The sequence below is a fragment of the Eretmochelys imbricata genome, chromosome 1 (assembly GCF_965152235.1).
Source record: "Eretmochelys imbricata isolate rEreImb1 chromosome 1, rEreImb1.hap1, whole genome shotgun sequence".
NCBI classification, from domain to species: Eukaryota; Metazoa; Chordata; order Testudines; family Cheloniidae; genus Eretmochelys; species Eretmochelys imbricata.
Window position 1 is genome coordinate 276,429,806 of NC_135572.1, and position 26,512 is coordinate 276,456,317.

The 26,512-nt window shown below is 40.8% G+C and overlaps 2 protein-coding genes across 2 annotated transcripts in view; one reads left to right on the forward strand and one right to left on the reverse strand.

The window, feature by feature from the left end:
* The window catches only part of CCDC38 (coiled-coil domain containing 38), a 33,497-nt gene extending 12,658 nt beyond the window's left edge, over nt 1-20,839 (forward strand). Inside the window, exons 6-14 of the mRNA XM_077807686.1 lie at nt 1,264-1,532; nt 2,570-2,695; nt 3,523-3,634; nt 4,888-4,951; nt 5,322-5,473; nt 7,514-7,649; nt 12,884-13,089; nt 18,096-18,189; nt 20,729-20,839. Of these exons, the coding sequence (XP_077663812.1) occupies nt 1,264-1,532; nt 2,570-2,695; nt 3,523-3,634; nt 4,888-4,951; nt 5,322-5,473; nt 7,514-7,649; nt 12,884-13,089; nt 18,096-18,189; nt 20,729-20,839 (1,270 nt within the window). The remainder of the gene's footprint in view (nt 1-1,263; nt 1,533-2,569; nt 2,696-3,522; nt 3,635-4,887; nt 4,952-5,321; nt 5,474-7,513; nt 7,650-12,883; nt 13,090-18,095; nt 18,190-20,728) is intronic.
* Nucleotides 20,840-21,580: 741 nt separating this feature from the next.
* On the reverse strand, nt 21,581-23,804 carry SNRPF (small nuclear ribonucleoprotein polypeptide F). Its single transcript, XM_077807687.1, has 4 exons — nt 23,677-23,804; nt 23,383-23,508; nt 22,527-22,591; nt 21,581-21,691 (listed from the first exon to the last, which is right to left on the reverse strand). The coding sequence occupies exons 1-4, from the start codon at nt 23,677-23,679 to the stop codon at nt 21,625-21,627; spliced, it is 261 nt and encodes an 86-aa protein (XP_077663813.1). The 5' UTR covers nt 23,680-23,804; the 3' UTR covers nt 21,581-21,624.
* Between the last annotated feature and the right edge of the window lie 2,708 nt (nt 23,805-26,512).

A 26,512-nucleotide genomic window follows, 5' to 3' on the forward strand; every position in this document is an offset into this window, starting at 1 on the left:
TACTTGTGTTATTTGTTTATATTCATCCTTTGTCCTAGTTTCCACTTTTTGTAGGACTCTTTTTTGATTTTTAGATCATTGAAGGTCTCCTGGTTAAGCCAGGGCAATCTCTTGCCATACTTCCTATCTTTCCTACACAGTGAGATAGTTTGCTCTTGTGCCCTTAATAATGTCTCTTTAAAAAGCTGCCAACTATTGTTTTTCCCCTTAGACTTGCTTCTCATGGGATCTTACCTACCAACTCCCTGAGTTTGCTAAAGTCTGCCTTCTTGGAATCCATTGTCTTTATTTTGCTGTTCTCCCTCCTATCATTGCTTAGAATCATGAACTCTTACCATTTCATGATCACTTTCACCCAAACTGCCTTCCACTTTCAAATTCTCAACCAATTCCTCCCTATTTGTCAATATCAAATCTAGAACATCCTCTCCCCTGATAGCTGTCTTCACCTTCTGAAATAAAAAATTGTCTCCAATATATTCCAAGAATTTATTGGATAATCTGTGCCCTGCTGTGTTATTTTCCCAACAGATGTCTGAGTAGTTGAAGTCCCCCATCACCACCAAGTCCTGTGCTTTGGATGATTTTATTAGTTGTTTTTAAAAAGCCACATCCATCTCTTCTTCCTGGTTAGGTGGTCTGTAGTAGATCCCTACTATGACATAACCCTAGTTTTTACCCCTTTTATAATTTTATTGGGGTTAATTAATATATCAGGTAGTTCTCTAAATACTAATAAATCAGTTGCTGGAGTGTTTCTTTTGCTTTGGAAGAACTGTTCTGATGGCTTGGTGGCCTGAGCTGAAGGGTGGTACTTAGTCCTGCAGTATCCAGCAACAAGACTGGACCACTCCAAATTCCTTGGAGTTGGGGGACATTAACCCATTAGGGATAAATGAGGAGAGAGATGGCTAGCAGAAAGAAAATGATCAGGTAAGAAATTTCTCATTCACTTTCCTTAGAGATCAGCAGAAAGAACTTGTGTTTAGTGTTTCATTGAAAGGCTGTCATCTTAATAGTTCAACACACCTTTTTAGCTCTCACCATAGTATCTATAATAAGTTTGAGCCCATATGCTGAGGAGGAACTTTGAAGTCACCTCCTGACCCAGATGTGAGGGTTTCTCAGTAACCCACATTTTGAAAAATGCCAGTCTAATGTGCGACTAAGATAATGTCATTTTAAGTTGATATAATTTAAACTTTAAATTTTTTTTGTATATCTGCTTGTATATTAACTGTATACTGTAACGTATTTTTGTAGTGAAATTGCAAATGCCGAATTCCTTCTCATGGAGAGTTTATATTATGAAGATTTTTTGATGAAACTTTCTCCTAAAGAATGGCAAGAAGAACAGAGAACAAAAAAGTTGAAAGCAAGAATAGACAAACAGAGAGAAAGAGAGTGCATGCAGAGAGAAATGATTACGTGTACTTTCACTCCACACCAAGAAAAAGAAAGTGTACGCAAAGAGAAGATAATTTCTTCAGTTTCACGCCAACCACGCCACTGTTCTATTTTTTTAAAGCCAAGTATGTGTCTGAAAATATAAAGTACAATCTATATAAATGTGGTTAAGGCTGAAAATTTAAGCACACACAAGTCAGAACTTTAAAAAATGAAGTGATCAGATGCTGATTTCATTTCAGTGTTGCAAACTCTCATTATTTTACCACAAGTCTCACAATTTTGGTGGGGTTTTTTTCATGAAACCCCAGTTTCTGGAATCCACAGATTGTATGAGAGCTCAGCTTTCAGTTTTTTAAAAAGTAAGCTTCTAGCCCTTTTGGTTACAGAGAAAAGCTTAAAAAAATGAAGCAAGTACACCTTTACGACTTAGAAACCAGAAGACAAATGAAGAGAACCCCAAATTTATTACTTTTTTTTTTAAAAAGTCATGATTGTAAAGCCACTCTCATGATTTTGGGGTCTTGACTCATGGTTTTTTTAACATGTAGGTTTGGAATTCGGGGTAAATAATGTGGCTCACATAAGCCCCCGTTAGTGGGTTGTGTCTTTTGAAGCTTGATGTTTAGGCTAGCAATGTTTATTTTTTTCTAGATTCCTCACTTAGGCATTGTTTTTATTAAAAGTTTAATTAAAGGTGTATTTTTAAATTGATTTAGTTGAAACAGTGCAAACCTCTGTGTGGATACTCAAATTAATTTAAACCTGTCTTGCATTGATTTAGCTTAATCTGGTAAGGAATCCGCTAAATCAGGTTTAAATCCATATAAGACATGTCTACAGAGGAGTTTGCAGTTAAGCTAAATCAAATTAAAAACTGATTTTAGCTTAACTAGCGCAAGTTTCTTGTGCAGACAAGACCTTACTGTTAAAGGCCTGTTCCCATATTACCATTTGTTTTTCCCAGTTGCAGTTGGAAAAGCTTTCTTGGTTTAGCTGTACCTCAGATAAAAAGTTCCTTTACGTTATTCTTTATTTAGATCCCATTATATTTTCCACTTGCTTTTACAGTAAATCAGAGCAGTAACTTTGTTGTTGTTGTCAGTCAAGACACATTTCTTTTAGGAAAGCTCTTCAGTTATAGTTCTCTTTATATTTTTAGATAGACTCTATGTATCAAATACAGACAGGCGCTTCAGTTCCTTTGAGAAAAGTGCTGGATACAATAGGAAAACATCAGCTGTAAGTGAGAGTTGTCACCAGAGAACAGCAGTGCATGGTAACAAAGGTATGAGGTCTATGCAGTAGGGTGGTGAAGGTATTCCTGTTCACTGATGGTAAAATTCACACAGTCATGGAGGGTTTGTTCCCCTTGGTAGGATTGTCTCTGTGAGGAGCAGGGGCAGAGGGTGCATAGATGAAGCAGCCGGAGACATGAGTGCACACTACAAAATTAAGTTGACTTAAGTGAGGTTGACATACAGCCATCACAGTGATTACTGCGGTGGTTCCTGTCCACACTATGCCCCCTTTGTCAGTGGTGTGCATCTTCACCAGGAGTACTTCCACCAACTTAACTGTGTGGGGCACTGACAGCTGGATCCCCCACCCCTGCCCCGCGAGGGGGGGGGCAGCTGTGAGCCTCAAGTGGGACTGACAGCTCAGACTGTCAGCCCCAGGGTGTGTGGGGGTGGCTCCAGCTTTGAGCCCTGCGTGGGGCTGACAGCCAAAACAGGCAAAGTAACAGTGTCTACACAGACACTGTCACCCTGACTACCTCCACCTAACGGCGATGCTGCTTGCAAAGGTGGAGTTATGAGGTCAGTGTAGCGGGCAATTTACATGGGTGGGATCAATGTCTACCTTACATCTTACGACTGCTTTATATTTGTATTTATCTAATATATATTTACAAAGAAACTGTATGATAGTTATAGACGAACTGGTAAAATACACCTCCTTAACATATGGAGACCACTGCTGGTAACATTCCAAGGAGCAAGATAAGAATATACCCCTTAATGTGTAAGTTCATGTTCCTATAGATGAATAATAATATAATTTGGATACGTATTTACTTTCAAATTTATCCTTTTATTGCTTCACATTTTGAAGAAAATGAACGCAGGTCTTCTAGAAAGCTCACAAAAGCAGACTTGAATGAAGAAGTGAAAATGTTAAGTGAGTGCAAATCCATCTTGACTGATAAAAAAAAGACATCACCAAGGTAATAGTATCAGACAAACTTTGCTTTCTCCATTCTCAGTTTGCTTTCTCCATCTTCCTGTGTACAATAAGAAGAAAATATATCAAGTAAGAGAGCAAATGAAAATAAGAAATGCAATTATATACCACAGTAAGGAAGTTTATCAATAATTCTCCCACCTCCATAGTGGTAGTGATTTGATAGTGGTACCAATAGCCAAAGCCAGCTAGAAGGATCCACATTTATGTGTTCCTCCGCCCCCAGGTCAGCCTCTGTTCTGAGCATTGACATCTGGTAGATAGAAGGATTTAACAATCATTGGTGCTAGCAACTTTAAATCAACAACTTAGTATTAAGGTGACTTGAGGATGAAGGCCCAAGAATTTGTTGTGATTATTCACACCAGGAGAAGTATGATGACTGAATGAAAATTTTGTCAGTGAACCTCTGGAGCCAGACCAGTATCAGGTGAAGGTGCCTGCGATGGGACAGCTAAATTAACTGTCTTGTGGCTGAAGGCTCACAGTTAGGCTTGGCTGTGGGGCTCCCACAGGAGGTGCAGCACTGGTTACAGAGCAGTGGAGTAGAAAGACAAGAGGACTGGGAGAAACAAGGGAGCAGAGTAGGAGGGAATTGAGAACTGTAATTTAGCATCGTATAGTTAACTGTCCTTTTTCATCCTCTTTTAGTTAATGTTGTTTTTCTTTGCAGATAGACGTGTCTGTTTTGCCCATCCATTCTGCCATATTTCTGCCCTTGATTATGTGCTGGAACCTGCTGAAGGCTGTCACAATTTAAAAAATAGATATATCCAAGGCAACGTGTGGGCTATTGAGCTATATTGAGCTCACAATGATTGCTTGGTTTGTCTACACAGTCATTAATACCTGTATATAACACACAACTTTGTGAAGCACTTATAAAGCAGCTATTATTGAAAAGGGCAGAAAATATTCTTGTAGGTTCAATAGAGTCCTGGAGAATCTATAAGTACAGGACAGTGCATTGAAAGAGTTCCTTTGCAGGAATGGGTGTGAGAGTTCCTTTATAAAATCAAATTTAATCCTGTTGGTTAAAGCTTCAATTCCTCCCTTCTCTCCACTGTATGCATATGTGGAGAAGACTAAGGCCTAAGTCTTCAAAGAGCTGAAAACATCTTTTGCAATGATGGGAGTTCCCTTTCCACACACTGAAATCAGAAAGCTCTTGTAGGATTGGGATTTTAGGCTTAGAAACCAGGAACTGACTCCTTTTCTCCTTCCCTTTTATATCAGGTGGGAAAGCGAAAGTGATTGTGCAATTCATGAAGATTCCTTGAAAGACCTGGACACTGATATGGTAATTAAACTAGGCTTCTCGATTGAACATGTGACCTCTGGAAAATTAGATTTTTTTTTTCTTTTAATGACTTGATTTTTCTTATGCAAAAATTGCAGAAATTCTGGGCCAGATTGTGTACTTGGGTGCACATGTTCAACCCATTGGCCAGGTTCTCAGCTCTGCTTCAGCAGCTTTGCATCACTACAACTCAAATCAGCCACAGACCTTTCTTAATCAGCTCCTTAAGATTCCCCCCATACATGATATTAACATTTTTTTGTTGTTTTAAATTTTAGAAAGAATTATTTGCAGCAAAACTGAAGTTACCTAACATACGTGTACCTCTTCTTCCAGTAAATGCTATGTATCTTTCTTTCCTCTATCTTAGGTGCCAGAAATATATTTCACAGACCCAAAACAGTTACTTCAGATCTTCACAGAGCTAGAGGAACAAAATCTTGCATTGATCCAAAATAACCAAGACTTAGATGAAACTATGGATGAAATTGAGCAGATGGCAAAAACTATAAAGGCAAAACTGTAAGTTATTGAACTAGAGAGAGCAATATGTAAAGCTAGTTGGTACCTCTTCACTGCTGGATATTTAAATTACCTGACCTATTCCTTGAACAGCAAAGCAGAGACATTTTCAGCATAGTCATGCTTTAAGTATGGCTCATAAGGTATTTTGAAGGAGCACAATTTGTGAATAAGGTAGATACATAACAGAAAATACCAGTTTTACTACACAAGCTTGGCATTTTTGGGTTGCAAATAGGTAGACTGGGGAGACGAATATCCTCCATGTTGTGTATGTCCCATTTGTAATTAGTAAGGACCATATAGTCCCTGGCCCTCGTGTGACAGAGTGGAGGAGAAGGCGCTGGGATTATTACCGTGACATTCATTTAACCATAAATTCTTTATGAAATACAAAGGCCAAATGGTATTTATACAATTGCTCTAAACATGCCTAAAAAGCCTAACTAATAAGCAGTATACTACGTCCAAGCTCTAACAGAACACTTACAAGTGTTTGATCAAGATACTTACAAATGGACTATACCCAAGGCTGATTAGACACATATTGGTCAGCTCCAACATGGTCAGGCAGGGATTAGCAATTAACCCTTTCAGAGTTTATTTTTTGTATACCTCCTTTAACAAACAAGTGATGTCATTGCCAATTCTCAGACTTTAGCTAAGGCCAGATGAAGCAGTTTCTTATGTAACCAATTATTTAATGCACCTGGTACCCAGTTAACCATGTTTTATTTCTATTACTTCATCCCAAACCTTAAATAAGATAACACAGGTATTTTGAAGTTTCACTACAAGTTTAACACAACAACTCTTCTTTTTTCATGATCTCATTCTTTTTGGTCACATGCTCTGGGCCTATTGTGCATGCTAATATCCCAACTCAATTTAAAACCATAGTTCACTCAGATCTAATGAGGGCCTATATTCCTAAAGAATGGCACAAGGAGGCTCTTTTCCTCCTCCTCCTCCCTCCCCCATTCAAGAGCCTCTGGGGATACTCCACAACCTACAGGGGGAGCAGAAGGAGACAGGGCTGCCCCAATCCCTTTTGCAATCAAGATCCACTTTGGACAATGTGGTGGTTATGGCACTTTTGCTAAATTTCAACGTGGGTAATTAAATTTACTTTACTTACATTTCCATTTTGAGCTGGATAAGAGATACTTCTTCACTTCCTGCCCCACAGGGTTGTGTAATGTGTCTGAGTGCTGTTAAATAGCTGTTGTGTTCCAACCCCCAGCAAGGTGAAGTGACCCCAATATATTATTTTGTATGCACTGTGGGAGTAAAGCTACGTTATGAGCTGCAGATATTACTTCACAGATGCCTTATGGCCTTTTGTCTAATAATATCCTTTCACAAATGCACAGCTTATTTGTGTTTTATTTTTTAATTAATTTCAAAGTTTTTAAAATCAATTTTTTGTTCATTTTCTCTATTTAATTGCCTAACTTCTATAGTGCATGATGCTTATTTATTATAGTATCAATTGATAATGACAAAAAGAACAGGAGGACTTGTGGCACCTTAGAGACTAACAAATTTATTTGAGCATAAGCTTTCGTGAGCTACAGTTCACTTCAAGTGAGCTGTAGCTCACAAAGGCTTATGCGTGAGCTGTAGCTCACGAAAGCTTATGCTCAAATAAATTTGTTAGTCTCTAAGGTGCCACAAGTACTCCTTTTCTTTTTACGGATACAGACTAACACGGCTGCTACTCTGAAACTTGATAATGACAGTCACTGTAGTGAAGTCTAAATAATCCCAAGATTTGTTCTAGCTGCCTAGAATGTTTTTGAAATTGTTACCTTATATGAAAAAAAAATTCCTGTCATTTTCTTTCCCCCTCTAAGGGATAAACTGATTTACTGTTTAGACTTTGAAGCTCTGAAGTCTACCTTTGCCTAAAATAGCCAGTTTCTAAGATTTTAGCGGTTGTCTAAAAAGAACATTTTAAACTGCTGAGTGATGCTTACTGCACAACCAAATGAATCCACAGAATATATGGCTATGACACAGATCTCTTTTTACCCACAGAAATGAAAAATTAAGTGTTGTTATAGGACATAAAGAAATTCTTAAAGTTTCCTGCATCAGTGAAGAGGAAAAACTCACAGATCTGGCACTAAGAGCTAAAATGTTTTCTTTTGGAGAGTTTAATCCAGAAATCCAGGTAACTCTTCTGTAAAACATGTTTTATATCAAGAAAACAAATTTTACAATTACAGCTTTAAAAAAAATCTTATTCTTATCATAGAGGAAAAAGCTGCTGGAATGGGGATTTTCTTATGCCTTGAAATAAATAGTAGTGTGAAGTATTCCATGTGGTTCCTCCCCTCTCTCCTAATCTGTTCCTGTTCAGATAACAGCATCAATTGTGCAGTGTCTAATACTTTATTATTATTATTATTATTATTATTATTACTTCATTTACCATCTGCAGCTATTCAAGTTGCTGATGTAGAAGTCAGTAAATTCTTCTTTCTAGCTATGGTACAGTAGATCTGACTAGGTAACGTTGTGCGAGGGGAAAGGGATAATATGAGGTTATATTTTTTTCCCTTAGACTATGTATTTCAAGTGTTTGAGCACAAAGATAGATAAATGTAACATGCATGTTATGCAAATGTGCAATTACTTCATATAAATGTGAGCGAGCCATAGTCTCTGGGCCTGGGGTCTGAGTCTGCAAGAAAAATATCACACAGGCTGTGCTAGAGGAAGCTATGCAGAGATCAAGAAGATTCAGTAACAGTAACGTAAACCTTTGCTTTATTCTCTGTGCAAACCTGAATTGTGATACCTGGCTTCCAAAATCCATTCTGTTCACAGCCTTATTTTCAGGACTTGAACATATTTAAATAAATGTGTGTTTGGAAAATAATAATAATGCAAGTTCACTGACAAAAAACTTAGTTAATACAGAGTTAAAGAGGTCTGGTGATATATCGTACTCTTCCAGAAAGTTGAATTCAACAAGCAAAATTCAAACTTCTGAAAACCAGTAAATGAAGTGTTAAATTACAGGCCCTTGTGACCTTAACTCTGCCTCCCTGAAGCTGGTAATAGACGCGAGGAATTAACTGCCTGCACTCCCGCTGCATTCCCTGTGTTAGCTGTATTGAATTTTGGAGAGATTAGCTGGAGCAGCTTGGAAGAGCTGTGACTGTGATAAACTGAAATCTGGAGGGTATGCCGCTGGGAGGGTGATCCCTTCTACCTGGCCCGCATGTGTGTGATCAAAGAAAAAAGGTGCATCTGTACATTTGAGAGATCCAACATGCCTCATTTCAGCACTGTGTTGTGTAGGTTGTGTCACTAGTGGGACACAGGGATCTTCTTGCCAGGGGGCTTGTCAGTAGTTAGGATGGTTTGATGATGGGTAAGTGAAAGTACAGTGTTGGCATCATGTGCATAAGGGTTTCCACCTGAGCAGCCCCTGCTCCAGCCTGCATCTGCTCCTGCCTCAGCCGACCACCCAGCAACTCTGACAAAGAGCATGAGATATCACCAGGAAGTCTTCACTCTGTGTTTTCACAAAGTTTTGTCCGTGAATTTCCTAGGTTTTTTATTAACAGAAAGGAAGGAAGAAAGATTTGTTGTAGGAGTTAGTGGGGATTTAGGCAGTTGTAGTTCTTGCGTAGCTTTGCGGTTGATATGCTGTTGCGCTTTGGTAATAACAAAAAGAGCTAGCCATTACATAGTATTTTTGAATCAGTAGATCTCAAAGAACTTTGTATCATTCTCCCCATTTTACAGCTAGGAAACTGAGGAACAGAAAGGTGAAGTGACTGGCCCAAGGTCACCCAGCTGGTGGATTGTAGCTGTCCCTAACCCCACCGCCTTCCCTCACCTGAGGCCCCTCTATCCCCAAAATCCTCTCCTTTCCCTTGCTGCAACTCCGGACACCTCTCCCTGCCACTCTTCCACCCCGCAATATTACTTCCCTCCTAGCAAGCATTCTCATATTTCATTACATTGTCCCAAAATAACACACACTGTAATAAATGAAGGGGGGGTAGCCCCCCTTTAAGAACAGCCAGCCAGTTAGCTGTAAAATCCCTCTTGGCATCTGTTCTCTGCTTGCTTTACTTGTAAAGGGTTAACAAGCCTACAGGTAAAAGAAAAGGAATGGGCACCTGACGGAAAGAGACAATGGGAGGGCTTGAACTTTTAAATTTGGGAAAGAAACATTCCCTTTGTCTGTTCTCTCTGGGCTGGAGGGACAGAGCAGCAATGCTGTAAGCAGCTTAAGCCAGGTGTGATCATAAATCATCAGATCATGTCTAGAATTACTTATCTGAACTCCAAATGTATAAGTAGATCATAATGTTTAGCTAGACGCAATCAGGTTTATTTCTCATCTTGGCTTGTGGATCTCCTTTGTGCTAACCCCAGATGCTTTTGTTCAATATTGTCATTAATGATCTGGAGGATGGCGTGGACTGCACCCTCAGCAAGTTTGCAGATGACACTAAACTGGGAGGAGAGGTAGATATGCTGGAGGGTAGGGATAGGATACAGAGGGCCCTAGACAAATTAGAGGATTGGGCCAAAAGAAATCTGGTGAGGTTCAACAAGGACAAGTGCAGAGTCCTGCACTTAGGAAGAAAGAATCCCATGCACGGCTACAGACTAGGGACTGAGTGGCTAGGCAGCAGTTCTGCAGAAAAGGACCTAAGGGTTACAGTGGATGAGAAGCTAGATATGAGTCAACAGTGTGCCCTTGTTGCCAAGAAGGCTAACGGCATTTTGGGCTGTATAAGTAGGAGCATTGCCAGCAGATAGAGGGATCATTCCCCTCTACTTGGCATTGGTGAGGCCTCATCTGGAGTACTGTGTCCAGTTTTGGGCCCCACACTACATGAAGGATGTGGAAAAACTGGAAGGAGTCCAGTGGAGGGCAACAAAAATTATTAGGGGGCTGGAGCCAAGGCCGTCCTCACCCATATGCAAAGTACACAGTTGAGTAGGGCACCAGGAAAGGTACCCTACACAGCTGCATGCTGCTCCAGCCCCTGCTCCGCCCGAGCCCTGCCTCTTCCCACCCCTGCTCTGCCCCAGCCCCGCCTCCACTCCCCTGAGGACTGCAGCAGGGCCAGGCCTGCACTCACTGGCGGTGAGAAGTGCAGACTGGCCCCAGCTATGCCGCCGGTGAGTGCTGGGGGGGGGTTTCCCCCGTCCCCCAAGCCAGCCCCCCCCACTGGAGGCCTGCCCCCACCCCCTCTGGGGGGGCTGCGTAGGACCCCAGAATAGCTAGGGACGGCCCTGGCTGGACCACATGACTTACGAGGAGAGGCTGAGGGAACTGGGATTATTTAGTCTGCAAAAGAGAAGAATGATGGGGGATTTGATAGTAGCCTTCAACTACCTGAAAGGGGGTTCCTGAGAGGATGGATCTAGGGGTACCAGGTGATAGAACAAGGAGTAATGGTCTCAAGTTGCAGTGGGGGACGTTTAGGTTGGATATTAGGAAAAACTTTTTCACTAGGAGGGTGGTGAAGCACTGGAATGGGTTACATAGGGAGGTGGTGGAATCTCCTTCCTTTTTAAGGTCAGGCTTGAAAAAGCCCTGGCTGGGATGATTTAGTTGGGGATTAGGTCCTGCTTTGAGCAGGGAGTTGGACTAGATGACCTCCTGAGGTCCCTTCCAACCCTGATAGTCTATGATTCTAACCTTTAAGCTGAACCCCCAAGAAAGCTGTTTTGGGTGCTTAATTTTTGTAATTGTTTCTTTTAAGATCTAGCAAAAAGCCTAAGTTCCAGATGTATTTTTCCCTTTTTTGTTTTTAATAAAATTTACCTTTTTTAAGAACGGGATTGGATTTTTGGTGTCCTAAGAGGTTTGTGCATGTTGGTTGATTAGTTGATAGCCACAGCTAATTTCCTTTGTTTTCTTTCTCAGCTCTTCCCTGGAGGGGGCGTGAAAGAGCTTGAGGGTACCCCACAGGGAGGAATTCCCAAGTGCTCCTTCCTGGGTTTAGAAGGGTTTTTTTTCATTTGGGTGGTGGTGGCAGCGTTTACCAAGCCAAGGTCAGAGAAAAGCCGTAACCTTGGGAGTTTAATACAAGCCTCGAGTGGCAACTATTAATTTTTAAAATCCTTGTGGGTCCCCACTTCCTGCACTCAGAGTGACAGAGTGAGGATTCAGCCCTCACACACACACACACACAACAAAGCTACATCTGAAGGCACGGTGCTAAATTCTTTCTTAGATTTCTGCCCGAGGTTGGGCTCAAACTGACACTGGCTGGAAGTCAGGTTCACTGGGTGCTGTAGATCCTATTGAGGGACCCACCTGCAGTGAAAACAGACACGCTAGAAACCCTGTTGGTTATTATGTTCATGCATGCTCCAAGTAATCCATTTAGTTCCCGCGCATTAGGCATGTGCCTAACTTGAAACTTAACTATCTTGACACTACTGTTTTCAATTTTGCTAACAAAGGTTAGTGGATGCCATGCACCAGCTGACATAAATGTCCGGGCTTGAGATCATTTTGGCCAGGCTCAGAGCCATGGTTTAATCTCTCAGACTGGGCAAAAAAACAAAAAAAGTTGGTAAAAGATGTCAACCTTAAGAAAAGCTGTTGTGTTTTTTGTGGGGGGAGGGAGGAGGGCACTATGTCTCAGGAAGCCCTTGGTCCAGTGACCCTAAATTTGGATCACTAACCCATGCCCCCATAAGGCACATCATATTTCAGGGCAATCTGAGTAACTGCGGATTTTAGAGTCTGCCTTTAAACAGAAAGCTGGTCTGAACCTTAACTGTACCAGAGCTGGTATTCCACTATGACGCTGTCACTGCTTATCTCTTGTGAAAGAAACCCACGTCTTGGGTCCAAGGCCATGTCTACACCAGAAAAAAAGACAGGTGTTTGTAATGAGGTAGATTTCACCTGATAGATAACAAGTTATAAAATCCTTGTGTAAACAGGATAAATTATAGTTTACCTTACTGTAGCTGCTGCAGGTGATCCCTGGGCTGCCCCTTAGGGGCCACAGTTCAGCCAGGGACTTAAACACGTGCCCAGCTGTAAGCATGTGAAAAGTCCCATTGACACACATGTATGCATGTACGTAAGTACTTTGCTGAATTAGGGCCGTAGCTCAGGAAAGAATAGACTGAGGTATTTATCACCAAAACGCTAAGATGGAATTTCCTTGAATTCCATGGCTGCATATTTGTTGTTTTTCATAAGGTTAAACTGCTTCTGTTTTTTCACCATTCACATAACACAAACATCGTCCTCCTATTGATGTGATTACATGTGACTGTCACATTGATAGTAAATACATGTGTATATTGTCTGTTGCTTTAAGGAATTTACAGAAATGCTATTATATTCAAATATCACTCATGCAATATTTTATAGGCTCTTACAGATTTGTTTGTGTTTAATCTAAGGACAAAATGCTACATTCACTTACTAAAAAGGTTGCAGAAGTGTACAGAGTTAGTGTTGGAGAAGTAGATGCATCAAGCATTAGCTCCATTCAGATGTTGAGGAGAATAGAGAATCGAATTGAAGAACTGTGTGAATTGTTGGAGTCAGTTCCAAAAGAAAATATTGAAGCAATTGAGAAAATTAAGATGAAAGAAAGAAGGCAAAGGTAAAGTGAATGTTCAATACAGTAACTCCTCACTTAACATTGTCCCAGTTAATGTTGTTGTTTCGTTGTTACGTCGCTGATCTATGAGGGAACTAGCTTGTTTAAAGTTGTGCAGTGCTCCCTTATAAAGTTGTTTGGCAGTTGCCTGCTTTGTCCACTGCCTGCAGGATTCTCTGGAAGAGCAGCCCCTCCTGGTGGAGATTAGAACCGGGGGGGGGGGGGGGCAGGAGCCCTCCCCCCTCATCAGCTCCCCTAAATCCCCTGTCAGGTCCTGTGACTCAGCAGCTGCCCAGCAGCAGTTCAGCTATCCCTCCCCCAACTGTCATGTGCTGCTCCTGCCCTGCCCTTTGCCTTGGAGCTGCTCCCTGGAGCTTCCAGCTTGCTGGGAGTTGGCGGGGGGGGGGTGGGGGGTGGAGAGGGGTGCTGATATCAGGATGTCCCCCTCCTCCTGCCCCCCCACCCCGCTCCGTACCCCCTCTCCATAAAGCAGAGGAGGGGGACAGGGCTCAGGGACAGAACAGAGGGAGCTTGCTGGAAGCTGTTGCTTCCTGTCTGAACTGACTTATGCTTAAAAGGGCAACGTACTTAAAGTGCAGTCCGCGTACTTAAAGGGGAAATGCACATCTCTCTCTCTCACTCATGCATGCACCCCCCCCCCCCCAACACTTTGGAAAGTCAGCACCTGCGGAGCGTGCATGTGCTATTAGGAGAAGGGAGTGGTGTGCTCCAGCTGGATAGTGTGGGCTCATCATCATGTTCCATTTTTGCCCCCCACTTGCTCTGGCCCAGAGCCCCCGGAAACCTTAATGCACCTCTGAGCATGGGATATGAAGGACTCGTATGGTGTCTAATCTCAACCAGTGGTTATTGGGTTTAGCAAACTGAGATGTTTTTACTTTTATTAAATGGACAAAAACGTATGACTTGATGGGCAGTCTAGTCCTAGAACAATAGAGAGAAACAACCAGGGAATGAGGTCAATGGGAGTAGGGAGCCAGACCCTAACCCATGTGTTATAGTGATAATATGACAGAGGAACACCATCAGGTTATAGTCACTAACAATCCACTATAGTTCAACTTTTTGCCCTATTGTACATGGGAGTGTCTGGTTGGTCCTCAGTAGCCTATTATTTGTTATCTGGAGGTACTATATTTGTACAGCTATGTTCCAATGGAAACAAATGGATTGGGCAATTTTTTCTTCCTGTTTTTCCTGTTACTTTTTTTTAAAGAGATAGTGCCAGTGAGATAGTATGAGTTGGAGTTCTCAGGGGAGCAAACATCTTGCCAAATGCTCCTTCTTTGGATGTCACTATATTTCAAAGCTGGGTTTACCACAGGTCAGAAAAACAGTTCATTTAATGTGATATCACACACAAGTTTTTCAAAAAACATAAAAGAAACTGTTTAATATACAAAAACCCTCAGAAATTTGAATACAACAGTGATCTCATAAAAGGCCCCAATTATATTTTTATGTTCTAAGCGTTTCTGGAATTATTTTTTCTACTTTTGGTGCAGAAACAGATCTACACTTGTTTTGTTATATAATAAAAATGCTTTTGTTTTATGTTAGGAAAGTTCAATCATGAGTTAAATATTTATACTGTGGTATATTGGAATATCATAGTTGACATTTTGTATGAATATTACAATAAAAATACAAGTAGCTAAAAGGTTTTTCTTTTCTGTCAGTACACCAGATGTATCTGTTGAAACAAGGACACATTTAAATGTTTCAGGTCTAGGAGTTGCTTTTAGTTGATCTATTACAAAAACAACAAAGCGGAGATATGGCTACTCCCCAGCTGCACGGTGCTGGATATCTATTCTGGGACATCAACAGCTCATTTAAAATTAGGGCATGTCAACCATGTTCAAAACATCACACATAAAAGCAAAGTTTGGCTTTTCCAAATAACAGCAGATTTTTCTTTGCAGCTGGAAGCATCCTTCAAGTCCCAAAGCTCTGACTTGTTCTAAACTGCCATAGGGTCCCTGGTGCACTAATTTTTCTTCTAGTAGAAGAAGGTGGCAGTTTCTACCTTTAGCATGCATCAGACCTCTCAGCACAAGAGGAAGGGATTCGGAGGAGATATGCTCCTTGCCATGAATCAGCAGGAAAGCTGGCTTTGTAAGGCAGAGATTCCTTTCCTGATGAGAGGGGCTGAGCATGTTACCTTTGCTGCACTACTTTCACAAAAGCAAGGGACTAAGGCCCTGCTGATCCTGCCAACACACACGAGTGGTCCCATTTTGTTGAGAAACTAGCCATGTAGATTCCAAGCCCAGAAGGGACTATTGTGATCATCTAGTTTGACCTCCTATAACACAAGCCATAGAACTTCCCCAAAATAATTCCTAGAGCAGATCTTTTAGAAAAACATCGAATTTTGATTTTAAAATTGTCAGTGATAGAGACTCCACCATGACCCTTGGTAAGTTGTTCCAATTGTAAATTACTCTCATTGTTAAAAATGTAATCTTATTTCCAGTCTGCATTTGTCTAGCTTCCACTTCCAGCCATTGGATCATGTTATACCTTTCTCTGCTAGACTGAAGAGCTCATTATTAACTATTTGTTTTCCATTCAGATACATATACCAAGTAATCAAATCACCCCTTAACCTTCTCTTTGTTAAGCTAAATAGATTGAGCTCCTTGAGTCTATTGCTGTAAGGCATGATTTTTAATCCTTTAAGCATTCTCAGGGCTCTTCTCTGAACCCTCTCCAATTTTTCAACATCCTTCTTTAAATGTGTACACCAAAACAAGACACAGTATTTGTGCAGTGATCACAGCAGTGCCAGTTGCACTGATTTGGGTTGTGGGAGCATAGATAATATGACAATTAATAAAGCTACTGCTATTGTGTGATTCCACAAGGTGCCATAAAGCAGTAGCTATCTGGGAAAAGAAACTGGCATCTGTTTTAGCTGAATTCCAAAGTTAAATAAATGTCAAGGCAGTTACAGCATGCTTTGTCCTTGTGTTAAATTACCCAGCAAAAACAGAGATAAAACACCTGGCAGGCGTATTATGTTCCAACCTTGACAGTCATGTCTAGTCACCAAAAAATTATTACAAATTTAAGGAGTTTTGTATGAAAATTCAGAACAAACGTATCTGATGTAATGCAGGTAGTTTACCTCCAGTAGCTCATTTTGTTACTGTGGTAATTTTTTCAAATGGTTTCAATTTTTTCAAAAGTTGGTTTGCTCTTTTGAGGAGAGAGGTTGCCTGACCATTCCTGGTAACTTAAGAACTTCTTCATGGACATGAATAGGGGTTTGCAGGATCAGAGCCTAAATGTGGGGCTTGAGCTTTGATTCTCTCTACATGGCAGCCTGTTGTGAAGTGAGTTGGGTTCATTAGGTTTGTTTGTTTTTGGTTTTTTTTAGCAATAATTAAGGATTCCACTGCATTGTTGCAAAGCCACCATGTTTTTAATTGACACTTTTACATTAACACTATGATGTAATGTCTAATATAGTGAATAGTTATACTGTACTGCCCCCTTATGGGTTTTATCAGTATATGAGCTACTTAAATAGTATACAAAACTTTTTATGCATTAGCTACATTAGTGTGACCAGAATTTTGTAAAGCCTCTTTGTTTTTTCCTCATATCGTACATTTGGTAACTTACAGTTTGCAGTCTATTGTACACCCACCACAGAAAAGAATAAATAAAGCATACAGCATCAAAAAAGTATGCCTGAAAAAAACAGGACAGTAATGTAGCTGGAAGGCCATTCTTTATTCTGAGTGATTACTAAATTCACACCCCAGCATGATGTGAAGGGACAGATTGTACTTTTGGATGGATGTGCCATCTTTCAAAGAAGACATAAAACCCCACACCTGAGCACATGTGATAAAGATTTTGTACCCCGTTATGAAAGATGTGAAAGAAAGTTAGCTAGTTCTGACCAAAGCCCAATTTGGTTAACTGTATTGTATCTGCCTACTGCCTTCCCATCCCCTTCCGACATACCTCGCAGTTTCAAGAGGATATGTTAGTATATGCTTCCTGTTCAACCTAAATAATGTCACTGTGCACTGTGAAACTGCTACCATGTTCCACCCTAGAACTGGATAAAATGATTTCAGCAATAGTTCCTAAAGTGTTTGGGACCTATTAGTTATACATATGTATAGTCATTTCTGGGGTAGAATATGGCAACTATCTAACAGTGCACTACTTTTGGAATGTCAGTGTGATTATCCAAGCTCGGCTTTGGCTAGGTCAGTGTTTGGCTAATTTCTGTTTTTCAAAAAAGTGCCATGAGAATTTGAAGGTGCTCACCACTTGTCTCCAAAAGCAACAATTCCAGCAGCACAATACCGCTTCTCACCAGTCTGTGGCATTAGTTCGATTTATATGGAGAGAGAGGAGAGTCTCGTCCTGTCAAAACACTTTCTATATCATAGAGTTGTTTAGAAGTATCCCATCTGAATGCTGATTAGGACCAACATCGTATAGCTTGTGAGAGCTGATGTAATCATAGTACAAGAGTATGGTTTAAAAAAAAGTCTTAAAGAGGACAAAAAATTTAAAGGCAATGACTGCCTTATGTGGAAATAACATCATGATACCCTTTCCTTCTCCCCTGCTCTGCAAGTTAGATAAGATGCTCTTTTATAAGAAATAAACTTTGCTTCCATCAAATTCCTGAACAGATCATCCCATGTGACATCTAAAACAGTAATATTACTCTAGTAAAAAAAACAAGCAGCTATATAGGATCCCAGATTATTTTTAAAAATTCTAATCTGCAAACCTGCCCCACTTCATTCTCCTTAGTCATTTTGCTCGTAGTTCAGGAAAACACCTTCCTTGAACCAAGATAATTAACTACTATTTCAAAACTACTGTTTGTTGCCTCCAAAATTAAATTTAAAGAAGCAAAAAGAGTTTGTGTTAAAGTTTCAGTTTTAAAGTTTTTTGTTCCTATCAATACCTTAGGAGTCACTAGCAAATTTTATTTTTCGCCACTGCAGATTACGTGAAGAAAAAAAGAGACAAGAAATGAAACTTCAGGAAGAACGACTGCAGTGTTCTCTGAAAAGAGCAACTGCAGCACCAAAGAGGAAGGTTTGCATTTAGTTTATTTTTTCTGAAAAGTCTGAGACCACGTGTATTTTTCTTAAGAAAAATCCTGTCCCCTTATAGCACTTTTAAAGTTAAATATTAGTATTAGCTTTACTTTTCCTATGCAGGAGAGAAATTTGCATGTAGTTATGACTAAAACATAAAACACTACTGATCATTAGTCTATTCAGTAAATAAATTTACAAAATTTGCAGTAGTAGTAGATCACTAAAAATAATTAATCCACTATAACTTATTTGACATCAGACAGGCCTTTTAGAATAAGAGCTAACTAGTATTTGGTGAAAACTCAATTATAAAGCACTAAAATATGCCAGCAACCAATTAGTGGAGTAACTGAAAATATCTAGCCCTTATTTTGAATAGTAACTAATTGAATATTTCAGTAAAATACTACTTGAAGCTGGTTGAGGGAAATTTAAAGTATAATCCAGTTCAAGGTCCTTTTATTTAATTAAGAGTTCACATCATTAGCAGTTAGAAATCAGCAGAGAATTCACATTTCAAGAGCATACTTGAACTGTTTCCATGGCCTCAACTACAATATATAAAATGTACAATACTATCTGCTTCATATTTTCTGGATGCTAGTACTACTCTGCATTCTGCTAGCATCATTATTCAAACTGAGTAGGCCTGTAAATGTAGAATGAATTATGCAACTGTTCAATTACAGCCAAAAAACAGGGTAAAATCAGAAAACTGAGTGAACATTATCACCTCAACCTTATTTCTTCCCTCTGACTGTATATGTTAAGGTACATCTTAATTATATAATGAAGTAAATGCAGTAACACTAATTACACATCTAAGATTATATAAGTAATTAATTTTCACTGTGTTATACAGTTTTATGTTGTCAGGGTTGTGTGAGAATTTAATGTGGCCCTCTATTAATAAATATGTAAAAACTTGTGCAGTTTCCAGATTGTCTGATTTTATCTCAACCTCAGAGAGACACAATTTGAAGCATAGTCTTGTTTTTCAAATTAGGCAGGTGAAATAGCTGTGAGTGCTCTACTTATGCATGTTTTTCTATTTTGAAAAATGAGTTTCATGGGGCAAGCTAAGGTACTGCAAATGCTCGTGTACATGGGTAACACCCACAAGTAAAATGATTCATATATTTGTTTGTAAGCTCCAGTCTTAATTGATTGACTGTGCCAGAAGCAGTGCAAGTTATTAGAGTAAACTGAAGAACAGGTAATTTCTAATGTTTCAGTGAGTTGTTTTAGGTGGCATATAACAAAAGCAGGTAAAACTTTCAGACACACATAATATTGTTAAAGCTGGGTGTCTTTAGTCTTTTGCAGAGTGTAGATTAATACAAGTTTTGAAAAGTGATGGTGGTAGATTCCAATTTCTCTCTGTTCTCTACCTCTAATCTTGGCAACAGCAGTATTGTCAGGCCTGCTAACAAACTAGAATTGGGAGGTTTCAGAGTAACAGCCATGTTAGTCTGTATTCGCAAAAAGAAAAGGAGTACTTGTGCCACCTTAGAGACTAACCAGTTTATTTGAGCATAAGCTTTCGTGAGCTATAGCTCACTTCATCAGAGGTGCTTCTTCCAGAGTGGGGAAGGGAGCCTTTCCATAGCCTCAGGCTGGGATCCAGGCTAGGAAATGATTCATTAACTCATGTATAAATGGTAGAATAAAAGGCAGCATACTGCCACAACAAAGAGAAGGCAGTAAGTGCCACATACTGATGCTAGTGCCATGGGAAGGAGCCATCCCAGCCCCAAGCCACTCAAGATTCTCATTCCTGCAAGTAGCTGATGCTTATAGCCTCTTATGTGCTCCAGTTTCTGACAGTCGTGCATTCACACACCCTTCTCTCCTCTACTAATTCTTGTTCATACACCCCTAACACCTCCAGCTGTTTAGTTCTGGTTTGTACTTCGCCTTTCTGAACTAAATCCATAGGGGTTTAAACTCTTAGATGTAACGTGCCATCACAGCCTCAGAAGGGTCATGGTCTTCAGCTGGTGATAACAGCAAAGCAGCTGTGAACTTCAGCCCAGATGTGCAGGCAAGGGTTGAAGACTTTTTTTTTTTTAAATAAACTAATCAACTAATATAGTTTTATTCTTTTTAAATTTTAAAGTCCAGTTATATTCTTAAGCAAGAATCTGCACGTTATAAACCAGACTAAGGCTATGACCTACACATAGCAAGAGACCTTGGGACGGATCCTCACCTAGTGTAAATTGCCATAGCTCCATTGACTTCAATGGAACTATGCAAATGTACAACAGCTGAGGATTATCTCCATTGTGTCACCCATCCAGCCACTGAGGCCATATTTTCTCTATAGGTAATACAGCAGTCATACTTCAGGCAGCTTTGACTATTTCAGGGCAAAATGACTCTTGGAATCATTGGGGCATAATGCAACTCTTCCCCCAACATGGAACTGTGAAAGTATTTTACAATGCAGTCCTACATAGACTGAATAGAAAATATGAGTCTCCATAGATGTAAGTGTTTGTGTTCAACATTTTCCTTTTCCAACATTTCAGATGGGAAGAAAACTGGTATTTCGCTCACAGCCTCCAGAGATTAGACGGAAGGAGGTGTGCCCGAAAGAGAACAACACAAAAACGCAAGACGACTTGTTATTTTTCACTTGAGTTTAAAAAGTAGTTGTACCTCCTTAAAGGTAGTTTTACAGTGCTGTAGCTTTTTCTTCCTACTTAGTTCATCTAGAGCAAAAATTAATATTCTGTACTGTAGTTTAACAGAACTTACTAACAAAAAGGAGTTATTAAGGGATCCTTACTATAAGTAGAAAACCTACTTTGTATATCTAATGTGAAAAAGCCCAGAATCTCTTCACTGCTTGTTCTGTAACACCTATTACCACTATCAACAGAGAAAAATGCCATTCCCACAACTTCTTCAGTATACTCCAGTGTAGTTAGCTTAGAAAGACAAGCTGTTTGCAACAGTAAAAAAATCCTCACTAACTTTTGAGCTGCTCTATAATATGACTGCAGTGCAACGAAAGAGATAGGACACCCGTTGCTACATAAAGTGATATATCACGATCCGGTTGATATGCACAACTTTAAAAATAAAATTTACCATGGGAAGCCACTTAGATGCAAGAGTTCACCTTTAAGAATAAAATAAAGTAGTACACGTATTAGTACTTTAAAATGTCATTTCATCCCATCAGCTACGTAATCTTATTTCTATTTCAGACTGAAAGATTTCCTCTAGCATTAATCTTGCAACAACCTTTAAAAAGTTTGACTTTAAATTAGATGGTTTTATACAGTTAAAAGTTTCCGTCCATACGAGAATACACTAAACAAACAAGTAACAAATTTTATATAAATTTGTACAGTAAAACTTCAGACTCCTTAACAAAAGTTGTGAAAAACTGATCTTTATTTTCCAGAAATATACAAACTTATTCTCTCATTTCTCCATCTTCTTCTTCTTCTTCTACTCCTCTGATGTACAGGACATTGTTACATCTGTAAACAGAACCAGAAGTTCTCTTAATTTTAAAGATGTTATTGTTCTGGCTTTCCCCAGATGAACACTAGCTTTTAACTAAGTTATGTGTTTTCCAAATTGAACTTGGACCAGCTACTTAAAAAACCCTCCAAATATCAAGTTTAGCAGGCCAACCTATTAACATATGTTGATTGTGATCCCACAATCCAAGAGCTTTCCAGATGGTTCATTTTGTAACTGTCCATTATAACAGAGAAAATAAGTTATTTAAAGAATGACAGATTCATTGTACATTAAGCTAATTTATTTTTAGGCCCAGAGCCTATAAACTTATGCTCATGCTTAACTTCAAGCACAAGAGTGTTTGCAGGAGCCGGACCTTAATACATATGTAATAGTTTATTAGTACTCTGTTGAAATTCCTCCCTGCCACACACGCACTCTGGAGTCTCTGCCACCTGCTGATTGCTGTGAAACTGTTCAGTGCCTATTTAACTTCCTGATATTAGTAGTGAGATTTTCCTCAGCTATTGACAAAAGATTCTTATAAATATCCAACAAGAACCCAGAGAACCAATGAAAGACATCATTACAAAAGGAGAAATTATGAAACATTTGTGAGTTTTAGTGTTACTTCCCCCACCCCCGATAATATAGTTTTTTAGTGTAATCCTTTAATTGTAGTATCTATTTCTGTGCTAAACAGTCCCTGACAACGCTTTGTTAATGTCTTTAACATTGCACATTTTCAGATTGCTTTAGGTTGAGTATTAGGAGTTGAACAGTTATGTCCATCTACAAATGTAATATGTCTACTATGTAATTTACAAAATACTCCAATTTGATAATTACCTTATCAAAACTTCACCAAGGTGTCCCGACAATGCACCATCTATGTATTCTTCTGTGTTTGCAAGCTTTTAGAAAAGAAAGAAAATATTAGCACAATTGTTTGAAAAAAATTCTCAGCCAGCAAGTAGTAAACTATTGTAAGGCTAAAGTCATTCTACAAGGGTTAATGGGACCTTTTGGAGACTGGGTCTGTTCAATAGTAACTTGTACCTCATTAGAACACTTCATTTTATTATGCATGTAGCTTATTATGTTTTGCTTTTCATTTAGAAATGTGACCAGAAGTATGTAATATATAGCCAAGTATTGCCTATTGCTTTAGAACTAGTCTACAAACTAAACTTCCTGTAAGTGTACTTTTGAGGAAATTAAAACATATGTTTGCCATCAGGCTTCAAAGAAGTAATTACTGCTACTACTTATCAGTTCTTGTATAGCCCTTTTCATAAATTCTCAATCCAATCATACCTTCATCTTGGACAAGGCTGCTGCGCTGCCCTGCACTGCAGGAGTGGGTAGCTCCTCACAGGGCTAAGCAGAACAGGAGCAGTGGGCTCCCTACCTACCTGTCAGATGATTTATTTGATACCAGACAAGTCACTCCCCTGAATAATCCTGACCCGCCCGCACCTGTGGGACCCGCCATCCCCTCTGAACCACCGTGATACACAGACAGACGCACACACCACCCACCTCTGGGCCCCTCTGAGCCCTGACACGCACCCAGCTTTGACCCAGCCCCCTCCAGCTCTGGGGCCCCCCGTCCCTCCTGAACAGCCCAGGCTGCCCGAGGGGAGCGGATCTCCCCCAGCCCTTGGGGCCTCCCCGGGGCCGCCGCGTCCCGGCTCCCACTGACCTGCATGTTCATGTAGCCGTCAACGGACACCAGGTAGCCCTTGTACTCCATCCCCCACTTCAGCTTCACCATCACCGGCTTCCCCGTCAGCCCGTTCAGGAAGGGCTTGGGGTTCAGGGGCAAGCTCTGCGGGGCGCAAGTCACCACACCAGCGGGGTCAGGGCGAGCGGCCCGGATCCCGCACGGCCCCCCCCCCCCCCGTTACCTACCGCCCCGCCCCTCCTCCGCCCCAGGGCGCCCCCGTCGCCGCCACCCCCCAACCCCTCCCCGTCGCGGCGGCGGCGCCCCCCTCACCATGGTAACGCGGCCTGGCGCAAGGCAGCGGTAAAAACAAAAATTACTCGCAGGGCCGCACGTGCACCCGCTGGAGTCTAAGAGAAAGGCAGGAAGTGACGCCCGCGCCTCCACTTCCGGGAGGGCGCCCTGACCTTTCGCCTTTTCCCCGCCCACGAAAGCCTGAGTCCCATTGGGCAGGGGGGGCTGGCGCGCGAACGGCAAAGCCGGGCGCTGAGTGGCGGGACCGAGTTGGCGGGCGACGCGGTTCTTCGCGGAGACTGAAGCGAGAATGGCCACGCCCCTTCCCGTGCGGTAGCGGCAACCTGTGGCCGTTGGTTCCGTACCGTAATCCTCTGTGTGTGTGTGTGTGTGCGGAGGCTGGAATTTGAATCTGCGCTTTCTTAGCGGTTTTATGATGGCGGTGGCGGGAGACAGACTGTCCCCAAGGCCCGGGGGGAGCCAAAGCACCTGGAGCCCATTGCAGGGTCCGGGCCTTTCCCTGCAGCTACTTCCCGTGGCCTGGCCCAGTGACTGCTCCGTGCAGTGCTGTGAATTTGATTATTTAATTCATAGGCTTTTCCGTGCCCCATTATTTCTCCAGTTCCCCCGTGGCCAGAGCAGCCAAGTGCCTCACAAACTTGAAGAACTTAGTTCTCGCTCTTCGTTTTTGAAAACTACTCAACCGTTTCGCCTAAAAATATTTCCAAATGATCAATTCATTCCTGAGCTGAGAAAGAACCTGCTAAAGTAGAGCAAAAAAGTTTTGTTTTTTTTTTTAAATAAAAAAAAGAAGAAAGCTCATTGCAGGGTTGGAGTTAACGGGGTTGTTGCCACCTACTGTACTTAAAAGGAGGACTTGTGGCACCTTAGAGACTAACAAATTTATTTGAGCATAAGCTTTCGTGAGCTACAGCTCACTGATGAAGTGATCTAGGCAGTAAAAGATACTCCCCTCATCCCCATTGTCTCTGTAATAACCTGGGAACAACAGGGTTAGAAATCTGCAAACTAGATTCAGTCTCATCCCAGAATTGAATGTCCTGTGAGTGTATATATTTATCCACAAGGCGGCAGTGCTTAACCTGCATTAGGCCTGTCTGGTGGAGCCTTCTGGTAAGAAACGCTGTTATACTCTCTTTTCATGTAAAGCCAGCTTTTTCCAGTTCCATGTTTCTTGCAATATGTTGAGGTGGAGCAAAGCGTAGTGAACTGGATTTCTTTTCAGAAGAGTAATGTATACGGTAGGATATTTTAATTAATATGGACATGGAATTATCAAAACTAAAACTGGAAAAAAATACTTAGCTCTTCTAGTCTATGTCCCTGCCAGTGCAGGATTGGAAGCTGCAGTATAGTTTTAAACCTCAAGCAGTAGAACTACTACTATTTCTCTTGGCACTAGAATGCCCAAAATGCCCTTCCTGGCTTGCTTACACTTAATGAATTTTAGCTGTGTTGCTGTAGTTATAACTCCTAACTCCCTTAAGCCCTAATAAATATTGTCTTTGTAACATTTAGTAATCCGTGTGTTAGCATCACAGTCTCATAGCAGTTGATCAGACAAGAACTTGCCCCAATATATATAGGTCCTTTTGAGACTGAGGCTACTGAACACAGTAAGTATGATTTTATTTTTTCTGCTTAATGCTTAATATATTCAATGAACAACTATACTTCCAAGCAGTGTCCACTCCTCTACGTATTTATATCCCCCCAAATCATTGGCAAATTCCTTCTGTCTCCATACTGTTCAAAGAAATAGTACTATCTCTGATTGAATTATTACTGGACCAAATCATGTACCCTTCTCTGAGGCCACAGAAATCAAACTAAGAACGGCCATCCTGGATCAGACCAAAGGTCCGTCATGCCCAGCATCCTGTCCTCCCACAGTGGCCAACTCCAGGTGCCCCAGAGGAAACAAACAGAACAGGCAACATCAAGTGATCCGTCCCCCACCGCCCACTCCCAGCTTCCGGCAAACAGAGATTAGGGACACCATCCCTGCTCATCCTGGTTAATAGCCATTGATGGACCTGTCCTCCATGAATTTATATAGTTCTTTTTTGAACCCTGTTGTAGTCTTGGCCTTCACAACGTCCTCTGACAAGGAGTTCCACAGGTTGACTGCGTGTTGTGTGAAAAAATACTTCCTTTTGTTTGTTTTAAACCTGCTGCCTATTAATTTCATTTGGTGGCCCCTAGGACTGGTGTAATGAGAAGGAGTAAATAACACTTCCTTATTTACTTTCTCCACACCAGTCATGATTTTATAGACCTCTATCATATCCACCCTTAGTCATCTCTTTTCCAAGCTGAAAAGTCCCAGTCTTATTAATCTCTCCTCATATGGAAGCCGTTCCATACCCCTAATCATTTTTGTTGCTCTTTTCTGAACCTTTTTCAAGTCCAATATGTCTTTTTTTGAGATAGGGCAACACATCTACATACAGTATTCAAGATGTGGGCGTACCATGGATTTATATAGAGGCAATATGATATTTTCTGTCTTATTATCTGCCCCTTTCTTAATAATTCCCAATATTGTTTGCTTTTTCGACTGCCGCTGCACATTGAGTGGATGTTTTCAGAGAACTATCCACAATGACTCCAAGATCTCTTTCTTGAGTGGTAACAGCTAATTGAGACCCCATCTTTTTATATGTATAGTTGGGATTATGTTTTCCAATGTACATTACTTTGCATTTATCAACACTGAATTTCATCTGCCATTTTGTCCCCAGTCACGCAGTTTTGTGAGATCCCTTTGTAACTCTTTACAATCTGCCTGGGACTTAACTATCTTGAGTAGTTTTGTATCATCTGCAAATTTTGCCACCTCACTGTTTACCCC